The 21,873-nt window shown below is 49.3% G+C and overlaps 1 protein-coding gene across 1 annotated transcript in view; it reads left to right on the top strand.

Annotated features, from left to right (window-relative positions):
* Positions 1 to 21,279, top strand: part of cers3a (ceramide synthase 3a) — a 159,505-nt gene extending 138,226 nt beyond the window's left edge. Inside the window, exon 10 of the mRNA XM_085968923.1 lies at positions 20,836 to 21,279. Coding sequence (XP_085825049.1) covers positions 20,836 to 20,964 — 129 coding nt within the window. The 3' untranslated portion in view covers positions 20,965 to 21,279. The remainder of the gene's footprint in view (positions 1 to 20,835) is intronic.
* Positions 21,280 to 21,873: the final 594 nt, after the last annotated feature.

Genomic DNA, 21,873 nt, shown 5'->3' with positions numbered 1-21,873 from the left:
TGTCCAGGAAGACTCTCAAGTCCCCTCAATGCAGCATTTAATTGTTTCTTAAATGATTTCAAGGAGATGGTGAGGTCGAGAGCGTGGCTGTGGGATGGGGAGTTTATACGAAGGTGAGGTTAAGCAGGGATAGAAAAGCACAGGGTTAGAGGAGAAGGGGCTGGGAGTTTAGGTGCGGGCTGAAGAGAGTGTGCAGTTGCCTAGTGCAGAACCTAAGGAGGAGAGGAGGGCTGAGATCTCAATCAGCAAACTGGCATGGACCCTGGGAGTGTGGCACATGTCAAGGATTTGAAGTGAGAGGCGGGAGGGATGGAAGAGGCTGAGCTGCTCAAAGGAATAGAAGGTTCCCGAAGTGTGACCCATCCAGTCTGTGAAGTGAGCTGGATGAGGTGCAGTCACACTGCCTTTGTATGGAGCCGGTCCATGTCTTATCAGGCTCATTTGTGCAGGAATGCTTGCGTTCTTTTCAAAGCCACATTAAGCTGCGAGCTTTTAAAATATAAAATAATACGTGCAAACAGTTCTCACTGAAGTGGAAAGTATGTAATGAGCCTGCATTGTGACCTTTTACATCAAAAAAATTATTGGCGTGAGGGGAGGTTAGTCTGCAGTACAAATCCTCTATAGAGGTTCATTTAACAAAAGAATCAATTCAGCTAATTTGGGGCATTTATAGTGCTCGTTCTGACATAATCGCACTAATGAGGAACACTAACAGGCCTACACCTCACTTGTCGGGGGTGATAATGTGCGTGTCGACACTGATATGTGTTGGGCACCAGCTCCCCACTTTGAGTGCAGAAATTTGAGGCCGGCTGTGTTACAACATACGCGGCCAGGCCCAGTGTGGCCAGGCCCAGCGTGGCGAGACCCAGCGCGGCCAGACCTAGCGCGGCCAGACCCAGCGCGGCGAGACACAGCGCCGGAGACCCAGCGCGGCCAGACCCAGCGCCAGAGACCCAGCGCGGCCAGACCCAGTGCGGCGAGACCCAGTGCGGCAAGACCCAGCGCCGGAGACCCAGCGCGGCCAGACCCAGCGCGGCCAGACCCAGCGCCGGAGACCCAGCGCGGCCAGACCCAGCGCCAGAGACCCAGCGCGGCCAGACCCAGCGCGGCCAGACCCAGTGCGGCGAGACCCAGCGCCGGAGACCCAGCGCGGCCAGACCCAGCGCCAGAGACCCAGCACGGCCAGACCCAGCGCGGCGAGACCCAGCGCGGCGAGACCCAGCACGGCGAGACACAGCGCCGGAGACCCTGCGCGGCCAGACCCAGCGCCAGAGACCCAGCGCGGCCAGACCCAGTGCGGCGAGACCCAGTGCGGCGAGACCCAGCGCCGGAGACCCAGCGCGGCCAGACCCAGCGCGGCCAGACCCAGCGCCGGAGACCCAGCGCGGCCAGACCCAGCGCCAGAGACCCAGCGCAGCCAGACCCAGCACGGCCAGACCCAGTGCGGCGAGACCCAGCGCCGGAGACCCAGCGCGGCCAGACCCAGCGCAACCAGACCCAGCGCGGCCAGACCCAGTGCCGGAGACCCAGCGCGGCCAGACCCAGCGCGGCCAGACCCAGCGCGGCCAGACCCAGTGCGGCCAGACCCAGCGTGGCGAGACCCCGCGCCGGAGACCCAGTGCAGCCAGACCCAGCGTGGCGAGACCCAGCGCGGCCAGACCCAGCGCGGCCAGACCCAGCGCGGCCAGACCCCGCACGGCCAGACCCAGCGCGGCCAGACCCAGCGCCGCCAGACCCAGCGCGGCGAGACCCAGCGCCGGAGACCCAGCGCCAGAGACCCAGCGCCAGAGACCCAGCGCCAGAGACCCAGCGCCAGAGACCCAGCGCCGGAGATCCAGCGCGGCTAGACCCAGCGCGGCCAGACCCAGCGCGGCCAGACCCAGCACGACCAGACCCAGCGCCGGAGATCCAGCGCGGCCAGACCCAGCGCGGCGAGACCCAGCGCGGCGAGACACAGCGCGGCGAGACACAGCACAGCAATTGACACCCGTAGCCAGTTAAAGGGCAGGAAGCGTCGGTGATCGGACCTCATACCTGGAACTGAACCCAAAATAAAATATACAAACTGGGACGATTATTCCGGATTGTTCCATGCAATGAATTCCTGCAGGATCATCCAAACTGCAGCCTACAGACTACATGCCGCACCTGACCTCTGACCCCCTGGCAGTCGGGCCCGAGAACCCCAGACAACTTTGTCCTATTTGTGTTTTAGGGGGCATTTTAACCCCCCACAATGGTCGGGGGGAGGGGGCGGTGATTTTAAAATTAAAAATCGTGTAACGCGTCCCCAACCCATTCATGACAGCAGGTTGCGAGGCGGACTGTGTCCTGCTCTTGAGGGGCGTGAGGCGTGACACCTCCTTACCGTATTTAAATCAAGCGCCCACAGTGCAGTTGGCAGCCTGATTTAAATCTAACGATTGAGGGCCGTGTTTCCCAGGCCCCGGATACCCAGCAATGAAAGGGAGGCGGGAAATGCCGGTTCCAGCAGGTTAGTGCTTTTCAGAGCACTGCGTGTGGGCCAGGAGGATCAGGAGTGCCTCCCCCGGCCCCTCAAGCAAATCTGCCACAATCAAAGCAGCATTTGACCGAGTGTGGCATCAAGGAGCCCTAGTAAAACTGAAGTCAATGGGAATCAGGGGGAAAACTCTCCACTGGCTGGAGTCACACCTAGCACAAAGGAAGATGGTTGTGGTTGTTGGAGGCCAATCATCACAGCCCCAGGACATCGCTGCAGGAGTTCCTCAGGGCAGTGTCCTAGGCCCAACCATCTTCAGCTGCTTCATCAATGACCTTCCCTCCAACATAAGGTCAGAAATGGGGATGTTCGCTTATGATTGCCCAGTGTTCAGATCCGTTCACAACTCATCAGATAATGAACCAGTCCATGCCTGAATGCAACAAGACCTGGATGACATTCAGGCTTGGGCTGATAAGTGACAGGTAACATTCGCGCTACAGAAGTGCCAGACAATGACTATCTCCAACAAGCGAGAGTCTAACCACCGCCCCATGACATTCAACGGCATTACCATTGCCGAATCCCCCACCATCAACATCCTGGGGGTCACCATTGACCAGAAACTTAACTGGACCAGCTACATAAATAATGTGGCTACAAGAGCAGGTCAGAGGCTGGGTATTCTGCGGCGGGTGTCTCACCTCCTGACTCTCCAAAGCCTCTCCACCATCTACAAGGCATAAGTCAGGAGTGTGATGGAATACTCTCCACTTGCCTGGATGAGTGCAGCTCCAACAACACTCAAGAAGTTCAACACCATCCAGGACAAAGCAGCCCGCTTGATTGACACCCCATCCACCATCTTAAACATTCACTCCCTCCACCACTGGCGCACCATGGCTGCAGTGTGTACCAGCTACAAGATGCACTGCAGCAACTTTACAAGGCTTCACCTCCCAAACCCGCGACCTCTTCCACCTAGAAGGACAAGGGCAGCAGGTGCATGGGAACACCACCAAGTCACACACCATCCTGACTTGGAAATATATTGTCCGATCCTTCATTGTCGTTGGGTCAGAATCCTGGAACTCCCCCCCGCAACAGCACTGTGGGAGCACCTTCACCACACGGACTGCAGCGGTTCAAGGCAGCTCACCACCACCTTCTCAAGGGCAATTAGGGATGGGCAATAAATGCTGGCTTTGCCAGCGATCCCCACATCCCAGGAACGAATATTTAAAAAATCGTCCGACCCACCCTTCTACCCCGTAGGTTCTCCCAGTGCCCCCTCCCTCCCAATAGCTGGTTCGATTACCCCCCACCAACCCCCGATCTTTCCCAATTCTGATGACCATCTCTTGGGGTCCCCAGCTGCAGCCTTCTACCGCTGGCTTTCCCACCCGGCAGCCAGTCAGTCTGTCAAACAGGACAGGCTGCGGGCGGGACACTGAGTAAATAAATGATAATGAGGTCCTGCTGTTAAATTCTGCAGGACCTTCGCGTTCCCCGGATTTATGGGTTTTACCCCCCTTCAACTTTGCTCCCCCACTCCCTCCCCGTAAATATTGGGGCCAATATTTCGCACATTGTTGGTTTGCCTGTTGGAATGTTGTGGTCCTAGAGGTTTGGAAAGGGCTGTTCTTGGTGCTGTCTCATTGGTAGGTTCATCCGAAATCAGAACACTGGGATCTGTTTGTATGAGCAACGTGAGACAGACACAGCACAATGGGAACTTGACTTAAGCTTTATACATGATCCCAAGGTTCCCCGGAGAAACCGATCTGGCACAAAGGTTGGCCACCCAATCTGACAAGGTGGTGTGACGAGGACCGAATGTGTCAGCTTGTATTATCACCAGTCCTGTTGTGACAAAACTAGCAGTAAGTTTGTCTGTTTGAAAAGCTTCCCGTTTACACAAGATGTTCAATTCACCCTCCAGTACTTATGCCACAGTTTATTTATAAGTTCTCTGAAGAATTTTAATGACAGACGTTGTATGTCGGCAATCTCTGCTTTGGATCAGCTGCTGTAGCCCTCCAAGAATGGGGTTTAAAGCACTGCGGTTTTTAAAGAGCTGTTTACCCAGTTGAGTAAATATAAAGGGAGGAAAATCTTGTTCTAAATTTAATGTAGTCTGGGTGTGGTCCTTCTGGGTTCTTCATAGCCCGCTGATCTTCAGGAAAACAGAGCGTATGAAATTATTAACATCCCTTAATCCCTGGGAGAGACTATCCCGAATAGCCTGCAAGCCTTCCGTAGTACTCGCTCCAGTCTCTCCGTTCCGTTTGAGTTTGTTTAAATTCATTCCTGGGATGTGGGCGTCGCTGGCAAGGCCAGCATTTATTGCCCATCCCTAATTGCCCTTGAGAAGGTGGTGGTGAGCCGCCTTCTTGAACCACTACAGTCCGTGTGGTGAAGGAACTCCCACAGTGCTATTAGGTAGGGAGTTCCAGGATTTTGACCCAGCGACGATGAAGGATCGGCGATATATTTCCAAGTCAGGACAGTGTGTGACTTGGAGGTGGTGTTCCCATGCGCTTGCTGCCCTTGTCCTTCTAGGTGGTAGAGGTCGCGGGTTTGGGAGGTGCTGCCGAAGAAGCCTTGACGAGTTGCTGCAGTGCATCTTGTAGATGGTACACACTGCAGCCACGGAACGCCGGTGGTGGAGGGAGTGAATGTTTAAGGTGGTGGATGGGGTGCCAATCAAGTGGGCTGCTTTGTCCTGGATGGTGTCGAGCTTCTTGAATGTTGTTAGAGCTACACTCATCCAGGCAAGTGGAGAATATTCCATCACACTCCTTACTTGTGCCTTGTAGATGGTGGCAAGGCTTCGGGGAGTCAGGAGGTGAGACACTCGCCGTAGAATACCTACCCTCTGACCTGCTCTTATTGCCACAGTATTTATGTAGCTGGTCCAGTTAAGTTTCTGGTCAATGGTGATCCCCAGGATGTTCATTATAGGGGATTCGGTGATGGTAAAGCTGTTGAATGTCAAGGGGAGGTGGTTAGACTCTCACTTGTTGGAGATAGTCATTGCCTGGCATTTCTGTGGTGCAAATGTTACCTGCCACTTATCAGTCCAAGCCTGAACATTATCCAGGGCTTGTTGCATGCGGGCATTGTTGTATCCGTGTGTTAATGGAGACACGGAATGCAGGAGTTGGTTTAACAGGTGTTTACTGAACAAAGTCTGGAGGTGAACTAAAAGATACAAGACACTATACAGGCTTATATAGCCCGAGTGGCCACTACCGGCATTACAGTACACAGGGGCTCTTAAAGGCACATACACCACAATTCCTCCCCTTCTAGACAACCAGTACATAACATTTTTAAGTAATCATTAATTAACATGTTTACAAGAACAATAATCTACACATTTGCTGCAGTTAATCAATTATAAGTTAGTCTCTCTGGAGGCTTCCTGACTCGGTCCGGATAACGCCTTGGTGGTGTAGTAGTTTCCGGTGGTGTAGTAGGTTCTTTTGGCAAGGTCGATTCGGCTTGAATGCCAGTGTCGGGTTCATCTGGTTCCAGTATCACCGGATCGGAGGTAGATACTATGGGTATCTCTGCTTCATCATTAGGCGTATAGAGTTGTGGTGTAGGTTGTCCCTTTTCGGATGACTCTATGATCTGGTCAGCATGGCGCCTTATTATGCTTTCTCCAATGTCCACAGTATACATCAGCGGTCCTAGTCGTGTGCAAATAGTTCCAGGCTGCCATTTCTCGGTACGGTAGTCCCAGGCCAAAACTTGTTGACCTATCTGGAACGTTCTAGTTGGCCTTTCATTCATGCCTTGAAATTGCCGGTTCTCTACGTCCCTTCTGATGTTTGGTTTGATCAAATCCAGCCGGCATCTTAGTCTTCTATTGAAAAACATCATGCGGGAGTTTGGTTTGTAACCACATGTGTTGCATTCCTGTATGCAAACAAGAAGTTATCTACCTTATGCTGTAGTTTTATGTCTTCATTACCCATGGCCTTTATGGCCTTCTTGAAGGTCTGGACAAACCTTTCAGCCAATCCATTGGTGGCGGGATGGTATGGGGCGGACGTGTAGTGCTTAACCCCATTGTTTTTTAAGAACTTCCTGAATTCTTCGGACACAAATTGCGGTCCATTATCAGAACAGATCTGTTCAGGCAGCCCATTCCTGGCAAATATGGTCCTTAATACTGTGATGGTTTTTTCCGTGGTGGTGGAGGACATCTTTATTACCTCCGGCCACTTGGAGTGTGCCTCAACCGCAATTAAGAACATTGAGTCCATAAATGGACCAGCAAAGTCGATGTGTACCCTTTGCCATGGAGATGAGGGCCACTCCCATGGATGTAGAGGGGCTTGTGGTGGGGCGTTTTGGACCTTCTGGCATCCTAGACAGCCCTTGGTCATTTCTTCGATGTCTCCATCGATACCTGGCCACCACACAAACGCTCTGGCTAGGTTCTTCATTTTCACTCCACCCAGATGCCCCTCGTGAAGCTCCTTTAGCACTTTATCCTGGAGTTTGGGTGGAATCACCACTCTGGATCCACACATCAAGGATCCTCGGCACACTGACAGCTGTTCTCTTCTTTGCGAGAATGCTGGCAACAGTGGTTCGCCATGTGCTGGCCATCCCTTCACCGTTAAATCGTAGACTCGTGAGAGAGTCGGGTCATTTCTCGTTTCCTTTTCAATGGTAGAATTTGTTACTGGTAGACATTCCACTATGGTTGAGTGGAACATCTCCACTAGGTCCACTGTAGGTGCCTCTTCTACCGTTGGCAACGGTAGATGCGATAAACCATCAGCATTTCCATGCTGTTTTGATCCTTTGTATTCTATGTCATATTGGTGTGCCCCTAGGAAAAGGGACCACCTCTGTAGCCTTTGCGCTGTCATAATGGGAACGCCCTTTTTAGGGTTGAATATGGAGACGAGGGGTTGATGGTCAGTCAACAAGGTAAATTTTTGTCCGTGTAGGTAATGGTTGAATTTCTTCACTCCCCATATCAGGCTGAGTGCTTCCCTGTCGATCTGGGCATAGTTACGCTCAGCTGAGTTCAATGAGCGTGACGCAAAAGCTATCGGCCGCTCCGAGCCATCAGGGAATCTATGCGATAATACCACTCCTACGCCGTAAGGGGATGCATCGCACACCATTCTGATTGGCAGTGATGGGTTGTAATGAGCCAAAACTTCCTTGGATGTGATCAAGCCTTTGCATTTATGGAAGGCATGTTTACAGTCTTCGCTCCATTTCCTAATTACTCCCGTTTGTAGCAGTTCGTTAAGAGGGTGCAGAACAGTTGACAAGTTCGGTAAAAATTTATGATAGTAATTTATCAATCCCAGGAACGACCTTATTTGTGAGACATTTTCAGGTGCTGGGGCTTTTATGACCGCTTCAATTTTTTCAGGTGACTTATGCAACCCTTCTTCGTTAATTATGTGGCCACAATATGATATTTGTTTCTGGAAAAATTCGCACTTGGGGCGATTTGCTCGTAGGCCCCATTCTCTCAGCCTAGTGAGCACCTGCTCCAAATTGGCAAGGTGCTCGTTGTCGTTTTCTCCTGTTACAAGGATGTCGTCTAGGTAGCATTGAGTCCCCGGAATCCCTTGCAGGACTTGCTCCATAGCTCTTTGCCAGATAGCTGGAGCTGATGCTACTCCGAAAACCAGTCGATTGTACTGGTACAGGCCTTTGTGTGTGTTTATCGTGAGATACTTTTTAGAGGCCTCCTCAACCTCCATCTGTAGATATGCCTGTGCCAAGTCAATTTTGGTGAAACGTTTCCCTCCGGATAGTGAGGCGAAAATATCTTCTATCCTCGGAAGAGGATATTGTACCATGTGAAGGACCGGGTTCACAGTCACCTTGAAGTCCCCACAGATGCGAATTTTTCTCTGTTCTTCAGATTTATCATTATTCAACGTTTTCTTCATGACCGGGACGATGGGTGTTGCCCACTCGCTCCAATCTATCTTGGATAACACGCCTGCCTTTTCCAAATTCTCCAGCTCTGCCTCGACTGCTGGACGAATTGCGTATGGCACCGACCTTGCCTTAAAAAACTTGGGAATTGCCGCATCTTCCACTTTTATTGAGGCGGTGACGCCTTTCAAGGTTCCTAGTTCCTGTTGAAACACTTCTTTGGCGTTGGCCAAGATGTCTTTTAATCGTTCAGGTATGACGTCATCATCATTTTTTTTCTTACTGGTCACCATCAGTGCCTGAATGGAGTGCCAGTCTAAACGTATCTTCCTGATCCATTCACGTCCCAACAGCGGTGGACCACCATCTTGCAGAACGTAGAAATACAACTTCTGTATTTCCTTGCCGTTGTATACAACAGGCACCCTTATTTTCCCTCTGGGATATACTTTCTGCCCCGATAATGTTTTCAAGATAATGGATGTGTCTTTCAAAGGTATATGCGGAAATAGCCGCTCGTAATCCCGTCGACTTATGACGGTCAGAGCTGATCCTGTATCTAGCTCCATTTTAACTGGGGACCCCGCTATCGTGAGGGTAACCCAAATGGTCTGGTAATCTTCTTTGGCAATTACATTATGTAATTTGAGACAGCTTACTCTCTTGTTTCCGGAGTCGCTATCGCTCTTCTGGTCTTCGGAGCTACTGTCCGTCATCATTTGTACCTTTCTGTATTTTTCCTTATTGATTTTTTTCTGTCAGTGGATTTTTTGTTTCCAGATCGGCATACACGTGCAATGTGTCCCATCTTTCCGCATTGCCTGCATGCTTTGTTCTTGAACCAGCAGTCCCTCTGGTCATGGGTGGATCTGCCGCAGCGATAACATCTCTCGAAACCCTGTGTCATTTCATGGGTGCCGAAGTCCTGTGGCTTTTGCTGTATCTCTGCAGCTCCTCTTGCTGCTGCTCCGTATGATACAGCTACACTGAAAGCCTTGCCCAGTGTTAAATCTTTCTCAGAAAGTAGCCTTTTCTGTGTTCCTTCACTTAGGAGACCGCAGACGAATTTGTCTCGAAGAGAATCTGCCAGTCCTGCCCCGAACTGGCAGTGCTTTGACAGCTTCCTTAATTCGGTGAGGTAATCAGCGTTACTTTCATTCTTGTGCTGATTCCTCCTGAAGAATTTGAATCGTTCCGCTATCAGCAGCGGTGTTGGGTTTAAGTGCTCCTGTAGGGTATCAACAATCTCCTTAAAATTCTTGTCCATCGGTTTGGCTGGAGTGATTAAGTTTCGTAACAGCCCGTATGTCCTTGCGCCCATTAGATTTAGAAGTACCGATGCCTTTTTATCATCCTCTATTTCATTCGCTGTGCAATATACCTCCACTCTTTCCACATATGTGGTCCAATCCTCTACATCACTATCGAAAGCAGTAATATTGCCAGTCTTAGGCATCCTGAAAAAAAAATGGCGCCTCCCGCGCTTTCCTTTCTTCCCTGCCGAGAAAAAATGGCGCCTCCCGCGCTTTCCCGCCGCTGCCGCTGCCGACAACGCTGTTCTCCGCGGTTTTTATTTATACAGATATTTTTAATAGTTGGAGACTCATTCCCGTCGGACTCTCTGGGACTTTTCCCTCCCTCTGCTTGGTCCGAACGCCGACCTGCTTTGCAGCGCTGGCCATCTCCCGAGTGCTCCACCCTCCGTCTCTGTTTGCCTCCACCTTCGCTGCTCGGCCCCGCTGCAGAGCCAGCCGATCGAGCCCCAGCCCGCCGCCCAGTAAGGATTATTGCAGTACCTGCCACCAGCCCGGTTTTTTCCTTTTTTTTTCTTCGACTTTCGTCTGAGGAATCGATCTCCTTGAGGTGTTGCCGAATTGCAGGTAAGTCCGTTTCCAATTCGTCGCCACTGTTGTATCCATGTGTTAATGGAGACACGGAATGCAGGAGTTGGTTTAACAGGTGTTTACTGAACAAAGTCTGGAGGTGAACTAAAAGATACAAGACACTATACAGGCTTATATAGCCCGAGTGGCCACTACCGGTATTACAGTACACAGGGGCTCTTAAAGGCACATACACCACAGGCATGGACTGCTTCATTATCTGAGGAGTTGTGAATGGCGCTGAACACTGCAGTCATCAGTGAACATCCCCATTTCTGACCTTATGTTGGAGTGAAGGCCATTGATGAAGCAGCTGAAGATGATTGGGCCTAGGATGCTGCCCTAAGGAACTCCTGCAGCGATGTTCTGAGGCTGTGATGATTGACCTCCAACCACCATAACCATTTTCCTTTGTGCTAGGTATGACTCCAGCCAGTGGAGCGTATTCCCCCCCACACTGCCCCCCCCCCCGATTCCCATTGACTTCAGTTTCACTAGGACTCCTTGATGCCACACTCAGTCAAATGGTGCCTTGATGTCAAGGGCAATCACTCTCACCTCACCTCTGGAATTCAGCTCCTTTGTCCATGCTTGGACCAAGGCTGTAATGAGGTCAGGGGCCGAGTGGTCTTGGCGGAACCCAAACTCGGCATCAGTGCGCAGGTTTCTGGTGAGTAAGTGCTGCTTGATAGCACTGTCGATGACACCTTCCATCACTTTGCTAATGATTGAGAGTAGACTGATGGGGTGGTAATTGGCTGGGTTGAATTTGTCCTGCTTTTTATGGGCAGGACATACCTGGGCAGTTTTCCACATTGTTGGATAGATACTAGTGTTGTAGCTGTACTGGAACAGCTTGGCTAGAGACGCGGCTAGTTCTGGAGCATAAGTCTTCAGCACAATAGCCGGGATGTTGTCGGGGCCCACAGCCTTTGCCGTACCCAGTGCGCTCAGCCATTTCTTGATATCACGTGGGGTGAATCAAATTGGCTGTAGACTGGCTTCTGTGATGGTGGTGACCTCGGGGGTAGGACTATGTGGATCATCCACTCGGCACTTCTGGCTGAAGCTTCAGCCTTGTCTTTTGCACTCGCGTGCTGGGCTCCACCATCATTGAGGATGGGGATGTTCATGGAGCCTCCTCCTCCCGTTAGTTGTTTAATGGTCCACCACCATTCACGACTGGATGTGGCAGGACTGCAGAGCTTTGATCTGATCCATTGATTGTGGGATCGTTTAGCCCTGTCTATAGCATGCTGCTTCTGCTTTTTAGCATGCATGTAGTCCTGTGTTGCAGCTTCCCCAGGTTGGCACCTCATTTTTAGGTACGCCCGGTACTGCTCCTGGCATGCTCTTCTACACTCCTTATTGAACCAGGGTTGGTCCCCTGGCTTGATGGTAATGGTAGAGTGAGGGATAGGCTGGGCCATGCGGTTACAGATTGTGGTGGAATACAATTCTGCTGCTGCTGATGGCCCACAGTGCTTCATGGATGCCCAGTTTTGAGCTGCTAGATCTGTTCTGAATCTATCCCATTTAGCACGGTGGTAGTGCCACACAACACGATGGAAGGTGTCCGCAGTGTGAAGACGGGACTTCGTCTCCACAATGACTGTGCGGTGGTCACTGCTGCCAATACTATCATGGACAGATGCATCTGCGACAGGTAGATTGGTGAGGACGAGTTGCAGAGGAAGGAGACAAATGAGAGGAGAGAGATGGAATGGCTTGATGGGGTGTGAGAAGGCCCGGAAGGACAGAGAACGAGTGCGCAAAGTTATTATTATTTTCTTCATTCTTGGGATGTGGGCGTGGCTAGCAAGGCTGGCATTTTTGCCCATTCCTAGTGGCCCTGAGAAAGCGATGGTGCGCCTTCTTCAACTGAGTGGCTTGCTCGGCCATTTCAGAGGGTAATTAGGAGTCGATGTTGGTGTGGGAATGGAGTCACATATAGGCTGTTCCGCAGGTTCCTTTCCCTAAAGGACATTAGTGAACATTGGGTTTTTACGACAGTTCACTATCTTCATGGTCACTTTTACTGATACCAGGCATTTTATTTCCAGATTTTTATTTTTTAAACTGCCATGGTGGGACTTAAACACATTCTCTGGATTCCTCGTCCAGTGACATATCCACTGACATACCCCTGAGTGTACCGGGGAGCTGACAAATACTACAGGCGCAAACTGCACCGCTCCCGTTTGGCCAAATGTGAGTGAGAAACGGGAAAGGAAAATTGGGCCTTTGATTCAATCCCGCCACTTCCCCGCCAGTCAGGTGAGGTTAAAATGATCCCCTATTGTAGAAAATTCCTGGTGAACTGTTGAAATGTTCCCTTCACACCCCTAAAGAAAGAATAAAAAAGAATTTTATCAAATCCTCAGGATTCCTAAAGTGATTCACATCCAATGGACTAATCTCTCTGGACCCGTGTCCTCTTTATATCCCACCTGTGTCTTGATATCTTGGCTCTGCTAAACTGAAACCTGCTTCTGGTCAGTGCTTGCAGTTTAAAAGCCCTCAGGGCGGTGAATGCCCCCGTCACATGTCCCATGCTCCCCAGGACCACCCATCACTCAGTATGCCTCAGCTGTCATGTGGCACACACCACATGGCCGGCGTGTTGTTGGGACAGAATTGGAGGCCAGGTGGTGAGGAGGGAGAGTTAGTCAGCCCATGATCCTAATGGGAGAAGTTAGATTTAGCTGGAAAAGCAGAATTACAGTCAACTCCACAATGCCTTTCTAGAAAAGGTCCATGTTCGGCCCCCTTCAGAAATGTCTGACTCTGTCACTGTTGTAAATGGATCTTTTTAGGGTTTTATTCTGCAGCCGAAGTGATGAGATGTTGGGTATACCTGTAGCTTAAGCTACAAACTCCTGTCCCGCTGCGCCTTCAGTGTAACGGTCTGTTTTAACCTGTTGGTCAATGTTCAGGCCCATTTGGTCTCAGCATTTTTTATGCTGTTGCTCAAATTTTGGTATTTTTTTTAAGTCAGCACGTACTGCGGCTGCCAACTCTGGTTGGGCGTAGCCCTGGAGGTTTGATCACATGACCTCCTGCCTCCGACCGCCCCGCCCCCACACTCCCGCCATTGGTCACCCAACACATCCAACCTGGTGACACACCAACACACCGCAGCCAATTGGACAGCAAACAGGCTCTTCATTACCCGATTCGATGATCAAGTAAGCTTTTTCCTATATTTTTATAAATGATAAACAACATTTTTCAAAGAAATTGAAATGAACACTAAAAAATGTTAAATGTCCCAATGATCTATCTCCCGGGTTGCTCCCAGCAATGTTCTGGAGATTAATCCTTGATTCCTGGAGCTTCGAGGGCAATGCTGAAGGGTTGGCGACACTATGCCTAGCCTCTCCTCAGGCCCTTTACCTCTCGTCCAGTTGCGATGCGAGACTCAGCTTGCAGAGACGTGTGGGGATTCTACATTTTGACGCGGTTAAAGCAGCCAGTTTAAATGATAAAGAGCACAGAATATTCTGCAATAAGCAGCGGCTGTGCAGCCACAGCGGCAGAACAGAGCTCATGTCCGTGCGCTGGTGAGCTGATACAAGGCTGGGAGCTGGAGGACACGTACACACTGAAAATGAAAGAGGAAGGAAAAAAAACATCTGAAAGAGAGAGATGGAGGGAGAGTAAGAGAGTGAGAGGGAGAGAGAATGGGGGAGAGAGACAGAGACCGTGAGGATGAGCAAGAGAGGGAACGAGAGAGAGAGGGAGTAAATAGAACCAGCTTGGCAGGCTTTGCAGTGGACAAGTATTGGGCCAGGTGGTATACCTGTGCTTTGTAATTAAACTCTTGGGAATGATCGCTGACCGCTCTGACTGGCTTTCTTTAGTCATTCCTTCTCGTGTAATAATGGATCGATGCTCCTCGTTATTTGGGCTCTTCTGGCTGGTGTGTGAAGATCAGTTTACGGTTCGGTCACAGTTCACCGAGGAACCCGCCTCGCTGTTGCCACCTGTCCAGTTTTTGACGGGACTTTCTGGAAATTTCTAAAATGCTAATTAGACACCAAGTTTTTTTTTCACAATTTAATCTTCCACTTCCTTCTGTGCCGGGGATGGAGGGGTTGATTATTAAATCTTGCAACTGGTTTTCATCAGAAGCAAAATAAAACTCATAAAACGAGCCCTAATCCCACTGGCTGGCCTGTCTCTGCCAGAAGCTGGAGGCCGTGACCTACATACAGCTCTCCTGTCCGACTGAAGCCTGCAGCCCCTCTGGCACAGGCCCGCAGTACTCGTTCGAGGCGGTTTTGTTCTTGTTTTCCCAGTTTCTTTTCTCCACTCTTCTCCTGAAGGTCCTGACTTCTCGCTGGGACACAAGCACCTCGGGCCAAGTGGATGTGAGGGTCACAGGGTCATCTGGCCTTAAAAGGCCTCCCAGGGGAGTTTGAACCTGACCTCATCCACTGTTCACAGACGAAAGAAAGAAATAACTTGCATTTCTATAGCACCTTTCACATCCTCAGGATGTCCCAAAGCACTTTACAGCCCATGAAGTACTTTTTGAAGTGTTGTCACTGTTGTACTTTAGGAAACACAGCAGCCAATTCGAGCACAGCAAGATCCCACAAACAGCAATGACCAGCTCATTTTTCAGCAGAGTCACATTCCCTCAGTACTGCACTGCACCGATGTATCCACCTCCTGTTACGTGCTTAAGTCTCTGTGGTGGGATTTGAACTCTCGGCCATTCTGAGTCAGAGGCAGAGGGGCTACCACTGGGTCACGGCCGACACTGACATACCTTCCAGCTGTGGGCAGCTATGGTCACGCGACAGGAGGGGATTTTATCTTTTGACTGATTGTTCCCAAAGGCATTGCGGCAGACTGTAGCGCTCTAACTGCCGTTGTCAGCTGGGATCAGTTAAATCAGCTCAGACTGGGGGTCGAACCCGGGCCTTCCAGGTCTGTATTGCTACACACAGCAGATCAGGTGGTGGATTTAACCACAAGGTGGAGCTCCAAGACTGCTGCTTGATCCAAACATTCATTATTGAAACGTTACAACATAAACCCAACCAGGCCGGACTGTGCACAGTGATCTTGGTTTATTGACATTTACTTACATCCTTCGGATGGTAATTTTACCAGTCACACTATTCAATGGACTGCTGTTTTATTATAGAAACTCTTCAATCATAATCCCATGCCCTAGATCTCCCTACCGCCCTTCCCATGTTCTCCTTTTTCTCCTCATCTCTTTTTCACCCCTTCTTTCTCCCCCGCTGCTCTCCCTCCCCTTCCCCATTCTCTCCCTCCTCCTCCCTTCCTTTCCTCCACCCCCTCCTCTTCTCCGTTGCCCATCTGGGTCCAGTTACCGCCTGCCCCCTAACCTGCTTGACCTGAGTGAATTGGTCTTGACTCCCCATGTACAACATTGCAGGAGATCGACCAGGTACAACAAAACAAGAGGACTTGAGCACATGGTTGAAGCTGACAGTTCAGTGCCGTATGAGGGAGTGCTGCACTATCGGAGCTATCGTCTTTCGGATAAGAATTAAAATGTCCTTATTGGAAGAAGAACAGCGAATTTTCTCGGTGCCCCGGCCAACATTTATCCCTCAACCAACATCGCCAACAAAACCGATTAACTGATCATTTATCCCATTGCTGTTTGTGGGAGCTTGCTGTGCTTTGTGCCAATTGGCTGCCGTGTTTCCCACATTACAACAGTGACTACACTTCAAAAGTACTTCATTGGCTGTGAACCGCTTTTGGACGTCCTGAGGTCGTGAAAGGCGCTATATAAATGCAAGTATAAAGAAAGACTTGAAAGTCTTCTGCAACTAAATAAAAGACCAGGTAATCTGTTTTAGATGTTGGTTGAGGGATAAATATTGGCCAGGACACCGGGGAGAACTCCCCTGCTCTTCGAATAGTGCCATGGGATCTTTTACGTCCTCCTGAGAGGGGCCTCAGTTTAACGTCTCATTCGAAAGACGACACCTCTGACAGTGCAGCACTCCCTCAGTACTGGAGCGTCAGCCTAGATTATGTATGTTTGTTTGATCTCTCTCTCTTTCCTTCCTTCTGTCTTTGGCAGCTCTTTGTATTATTAGCTATGTCATGTACACATGAAATAATTTCCATTGATTGAGACTAAAGTTAAAATAAACTATTTACAATGCACTACAGAATCAAACCTTACCATCTCCTGCTACTAAGAAGAGATGATTTGTTGAGCAGTAACACTCCCAGCTTCCTTCAGGAAATCAATGACAAATGTTAATTCCGTCATGTTTGACGTCTTTCAATTCCTGAGCCCTTATTGGCTGAAAGAAGGACAAGCTCGAGAAATCAGTGCTTGAGCGAGAAGGTTAGAATGTGAGCAGCTCAATGAGCCGAAAACGCCCTGCCAGCACAGCAAGGGTTAACGGCGGGTCTTTTGAACAGACAATCTGACCTTTGAAAACGAATGGCTTAAACTGGAACGGTGCAGATTAACATTGGCTTTATTGGTATTAGCAGAAAACCGACCTCGGTACAAAACCTTGGCGTAAAAAACCCGTGCTTTAAACACGGCGAGCAAAAGCAGCTGATTCCCATCACCAGGAACTCGTGCATCCATAAAAATGAGTGGGGATCAGTTTTTCCCGATCAAATAACAAAGAAGGAATTTCTGCTGCTATAGTATAGAGGAACGAGCGGACTTAGGTCAGACAATCTGACTTCCCTTAATACAGGGATGTTAGCCCTGACGTTCCTTTATTGTAATTTTGCGCGGTCTGCATTGAGGGATTAAGTTAATTAAGAAATTTCATTCATAAAAATTTAATCCATTCAGTGGGAATTTGAACCTTTCTGTCCTTTATTGCCGCTTTTGATCTGATCAGTTCCTAACCTGCCTTTTGGAATGTTTTGCTCTAATCCACTTTTATTATAAAAATATAAAGCAATAAAAGGTTAAGTCAAAAGAAAGAAATCCCATCCTGCTTAAGCAGACTCGTGTTACAATGGCGAGGCTGTTGTCTGGATCCCAGGCTCTCTCTGAACTCCAAGTTCTTGCTGGCTTTCCTTCCAAGCTCAATAATGAAGTGTTCAGCAGGCAGATAAGCCTGGAGCAGTATTAATACTGGGCATCAGAAAGGTAAGTGCAGGTAAGATAAGAACGGTCGGCCATTTGGTTCGTCCTTCCATAGAAGCCTAAAATCCCATCACAGCCTCCAGCTGCCTCTTGAAGACTCCAGCGTTTCTGCCTCTAGTCCCCAACCCTGGATCCATGCCATGCAGCGATCCCTCTCTGTGTGGTGAGGGGCTTCCTGATGCCAGTCATCAATTCCCTTACTCAGGATCAAACTTTTCCATTCCACTCAGTGGGGCTAATATTCACTTCCATTGCCAGGGCAGTATTCAGGCAGAGTGGATTTTATGACAATCTGGCAGGTTCTACAACAAGTGGCGATGCAATCCGCCAGATTACCACCCGGGTGTTGAAGGTGAGAATTACCCGAGGTATCTTATACACCTCTCTAAGGTCCCCTTATATTTGCCTCTTTTCGAGGCAGGATGGTCCACATTTTTCAAAACTTTCTTCATAACTCAGTGGGCGGAACTTTCAAACCCAGAGGGGGCTTTGAGTCAACGGTGTGATAAATGGGACGGGGGAGGAGGGCTGTATAACAGGCGGACGATCTGCTACCGCCCCTTCTGCACCCTCACTGCAGCTGGAGATTTCACCCAGTCCCTCTGACACTGGGCATCGCCGTGTGGCCCTTCTCTTCACCACTTCCAGGGCTTGGACATTTACCATTTTGTTTTTCATTCTTGGAATGTGGGTGTCGCTGGCAAGGCCGGAATTTATTGCCCATCCCCAGTTGCCCTTGAGAAGGTGGTGATGATCCGCCTTCTTGAACCGCTGCAGTCCGTGTGGTGAAGGTCCTCCCAGGGAGGGAGCTCCAGAATTTTGACCCAGTGACGACGAAGGAACGGCCGATATATGTGCCTATGTGGCCAGCATGAAATCTGTGAGGGAGGAAGTGCCTATAAAGGCACTTTCAAATTATATTTTCCAGCAAGGAAGGTAGAGTTGAAGGCCTAAAGATAGTAAAGCTGGAATGAGTAAAATGCATGGTAAAAATAAATAGAGCTTTCAACACTAAACCTTCCACAAGCTGCTGATTGATCACAAGCTTGCTATGTGCTTGTCAAGGGTGTAAATGGAGTCACGTATAAAGATAACTTTGAAAAAATATCACAAATTATTTGAAATCTGAACCTTGTTTCATTAGTGACGTAAGAAAACTACTAGGCAGTTGTTCTGAGTATTAAACAAGGCTTTAATCAACTGTTTTACAACATGGAGTTGTGTCCTTCACTAGTTCCTGTTAAAGAATGTCCTGAGCAAGCTGGGCCCGTGCCCAAGTATTTATACTCTCCCTGGACAGCGCCACCAGCAGGCCGCCCAGTATTACTTCATAAGTCATTTCCACAGGAATGACAAGATTCATGTCAATTAGAAAATCTGTAATAATCTGTGAAGCAAACTGACTCATTGTTTAACTCATTTTTGAAGAATAGACAACAACAACTTGCATTTATATAGCTCCTTTAATGTAGAAAAACATCGCAAGGCACTTCACAAGAAGCCACATAAGGAGATATTAGACGAAGATACTTTGGTGAACCGTTCATGGGGGCAGAGAGTGGGAGCATGTCACAGAACAAAGGGTTGGAGGTTACATCAGTTGCTCGAAATAGAAATTTTACTGCCACAAAAATCAAAAGGAACAAGAACCTCTACCATGAACAAACCTTTCCAAACGGTTCTTTAGTTTTGTCAGATGTGACTTTTAGTGAAGGTGGGTACGATGTGTTGCATTAGGACACTGAGCTAGGATGTGGGAGACTGCAGTGGGGAGAGGGCAGCGTTTCCCCATGTGGGAAGGGGCGTATCACAGGCCTGGCTAAACAAATGAGGTCTGGTACAGACAGAGCTGGATGAAGAATTCTTGTGGCTCTGGGCATTTGGGGCCCCTCCGCACCTCCCACACACAAACCCCACCCGCCCCGCCCACACAGACACAGCAAGCCAGCAAGTTCTAACATATTCACTCACAAGTTTCTGCGAGAGGTAAACAGCAAGACAACAACTTGTATTTATATAGCACCTTTAACATCCCAAGGCGCTTCACAGGAGGGAAACCAAATAATATTTGACACCGAGCCACCGAAGGAGATAGTAGGAGGAGAGACCAAATGTTTGGTCAAAGAGACAGGTATTAAGGAGGGTCTTAAAGGAAAAGAGAGAGGCGGAGAGGTTTAAGGAGGGAATTCCAGAGCTTGGGGCCCAGGCAGTGCAGGGTCAGAAGCTCAGTTTGGGGTCAAATAGGACACCGAGGTTGCTAACAGTCTGGTTCAACCTTACACAGTGGCTGAGGAAAGATATAGAATCGGTGGCGAGGGCTCGGAGTTTGTGCGGGGGATGAAGGCAATGGCTTCGGTCTTCGCAATGTTTAACTGGAGGGAGTAATGGCTCATCTGGTACTGGGCACTTCAAATCCCATGTGCCAATGTGCATGCCCTGTGTCGCACAGTATGAGTGAACACTGAGCTGGAGAGGTGCAGGAGATGCTGGATCTGTGAGTGACAGGGCGCTCCCGCAGCCTGTCGGGGTTGCCAACTCTGGTTTGACGTATTCCTGGAGGTTTCATCATATGACCTCCTGCCTCCAACCATCCCGCCCCACAAAGCACCCGCCATTGGTTGACCAACACACCAATCCTCGCGGTGCACCAATTGGGCAATGATCAGACCCTTCATTACCCAATTGGGTGATTCTTGACTCAGTCAAACAGCTTTTCTTCTCCGAATAATTTTGTAACTAAAAAGTGAAAGTGTTCATAATGTGCCAATGGTTTCTCTCCCGGGTTGCCCGTGGCAGTGTCCTGGAGATTAATCTTCAATTCCTGGAGACTCCAGGGCAATCCTGGTGGGTTGGAAACCCAATGTTGGCCCACAGGACACGACCAAGTGGTCTGGCGTAGTTTTCTCAGTGGCATTACCACAGAAAACAGCCACACTGGTGAGGGACCAGTGGACCAAGGAATGTGTCTGCTGTCACCTTCAAACACTCCCAGTTTGGATGCTGGTGATGGTTGCTGCTGCTGAATAATGTAACTTAACCCATGAGACGCTGAATTAGAAATGAACTAGGCTCATTAAAGCTACCACAGACAGCCGACTTTCATCCCCTGAATCTGGGCTGGAGTCCAACCTAGGACCTTGAGGTAGCACCTTTATTTGAACTCAATTAGGATCCAGAATTAGGATCCAGACCAGATCCATTTTATTGAGGCTGTCTGTGGAGGGTATATTGCTGCAAATTACAACTTGCTGTGTGTAAATAATGTAGATCACAGCAGGCTTTGAACTGATTCAGTAACACAGGAGTTGAATCTCAACCATCTCATTTAACCAAGTTCACAGGTCTTCTGGTGAGGTTTATCATTATGACCTTGCGGAGTTTCAGGATCCAAGATGATTAGATTTTATTATATTGCAATTGGTCCATTGTTTGTATTTCAGCTGGACGGAGACGATCGGAGTGATCAGGAGGAGTGTGATGGAAGCGATGATGAAGATGAGGGCATGAAGAATGGTGCTGGCTCCAAAAGCAATCTGTCAATTAACAGTCGTCGCCGTCACCGAGACTGAGCTAGGATCAGCTCCGGCGGCACAGTCAGGAACCGTGTGGAGCTGGTAGTGCCTGTGGAACAAGTATTGATGCTATGTAAGTCATGTGCTGTGATTGGACCTGAACTAAGGCGAGGGTTGGCTTCAATCAGCCATATCTGTGGAACTCTTCCTCTTTGGAGTTTCCTGAAGTTATACAAGAAACTGCACTGCAGGGAAAACCCACGAGTATTCACCATCGATCTCAGCGTGGACAGTGGGGAGGGTTAAACGTTATCCGGCCGATTCTACCAACACACGTTTGAACACGTTCATAAAATCGGTCCTTATGTTCAATTTGTTTGTATTCTGAAGTCCACGGCACTAACATTGCGCTGACCTGCTTCACGAGGTACCTTGCAGCATTGCAGAGTCATTAATTACCAACACACCCAGCTCCTGTCACACTCGGTGAGCGTCCAGGCACAAGGAGACCACAGCCAAGCAAACAATCTTCAAATTAACCTACCAATCACAAGTAGATTTTGCCAATATTTTTTAAACCGTCCCTGGCCCTTTTTTATTGTCCTAAATGATGACTTGTACCATCTTTATTCTGCTCTTAACCATTCCTCCGGCGGTTCCGTGGGGCGTTCCGTCACCTGACCCTCCCAGCGGGAAGCTGGGCTGGCGCAGCGCAACCTGTGATATTCCGTCCGTAAATTTTAATCTCAGAATCGACCCTGTCGTGCGATATTTGGAATGACATTTCAAACAGAATCATCCTGTGCCAAATTCTAACCTTTGAGTCAGAGGGACAACTCCCAGTGTGAAAATTCATAATACAGGAAACTTTGTGCTATCCGGAGGTTGAATGTCCGGCAGCTTCGATCTAATGGCAGAAATCAGCAACCGTTTTGTTTTTTTTTCTTCTCCTAGCATTCTTTTCAC

Source organism: Somniosus microcephalus, chromosome 27 (genome assembly GCF_052327205.1).
Source record: "Somniosus microcephalus isolate GS21.2 chromosome 27, FLI_Smic_1.0, whole genome shotgun sequence".
Lineage (NCBI taxonomy): Eukaryota > Metazoa > Chordata > Chondrichthyes > Squaliformes > Somniosidae > Somniosus > Somniosus microcephalus.
This window is presented reverse-complemented; position numbering and strand designations above follow the sequence as displayed.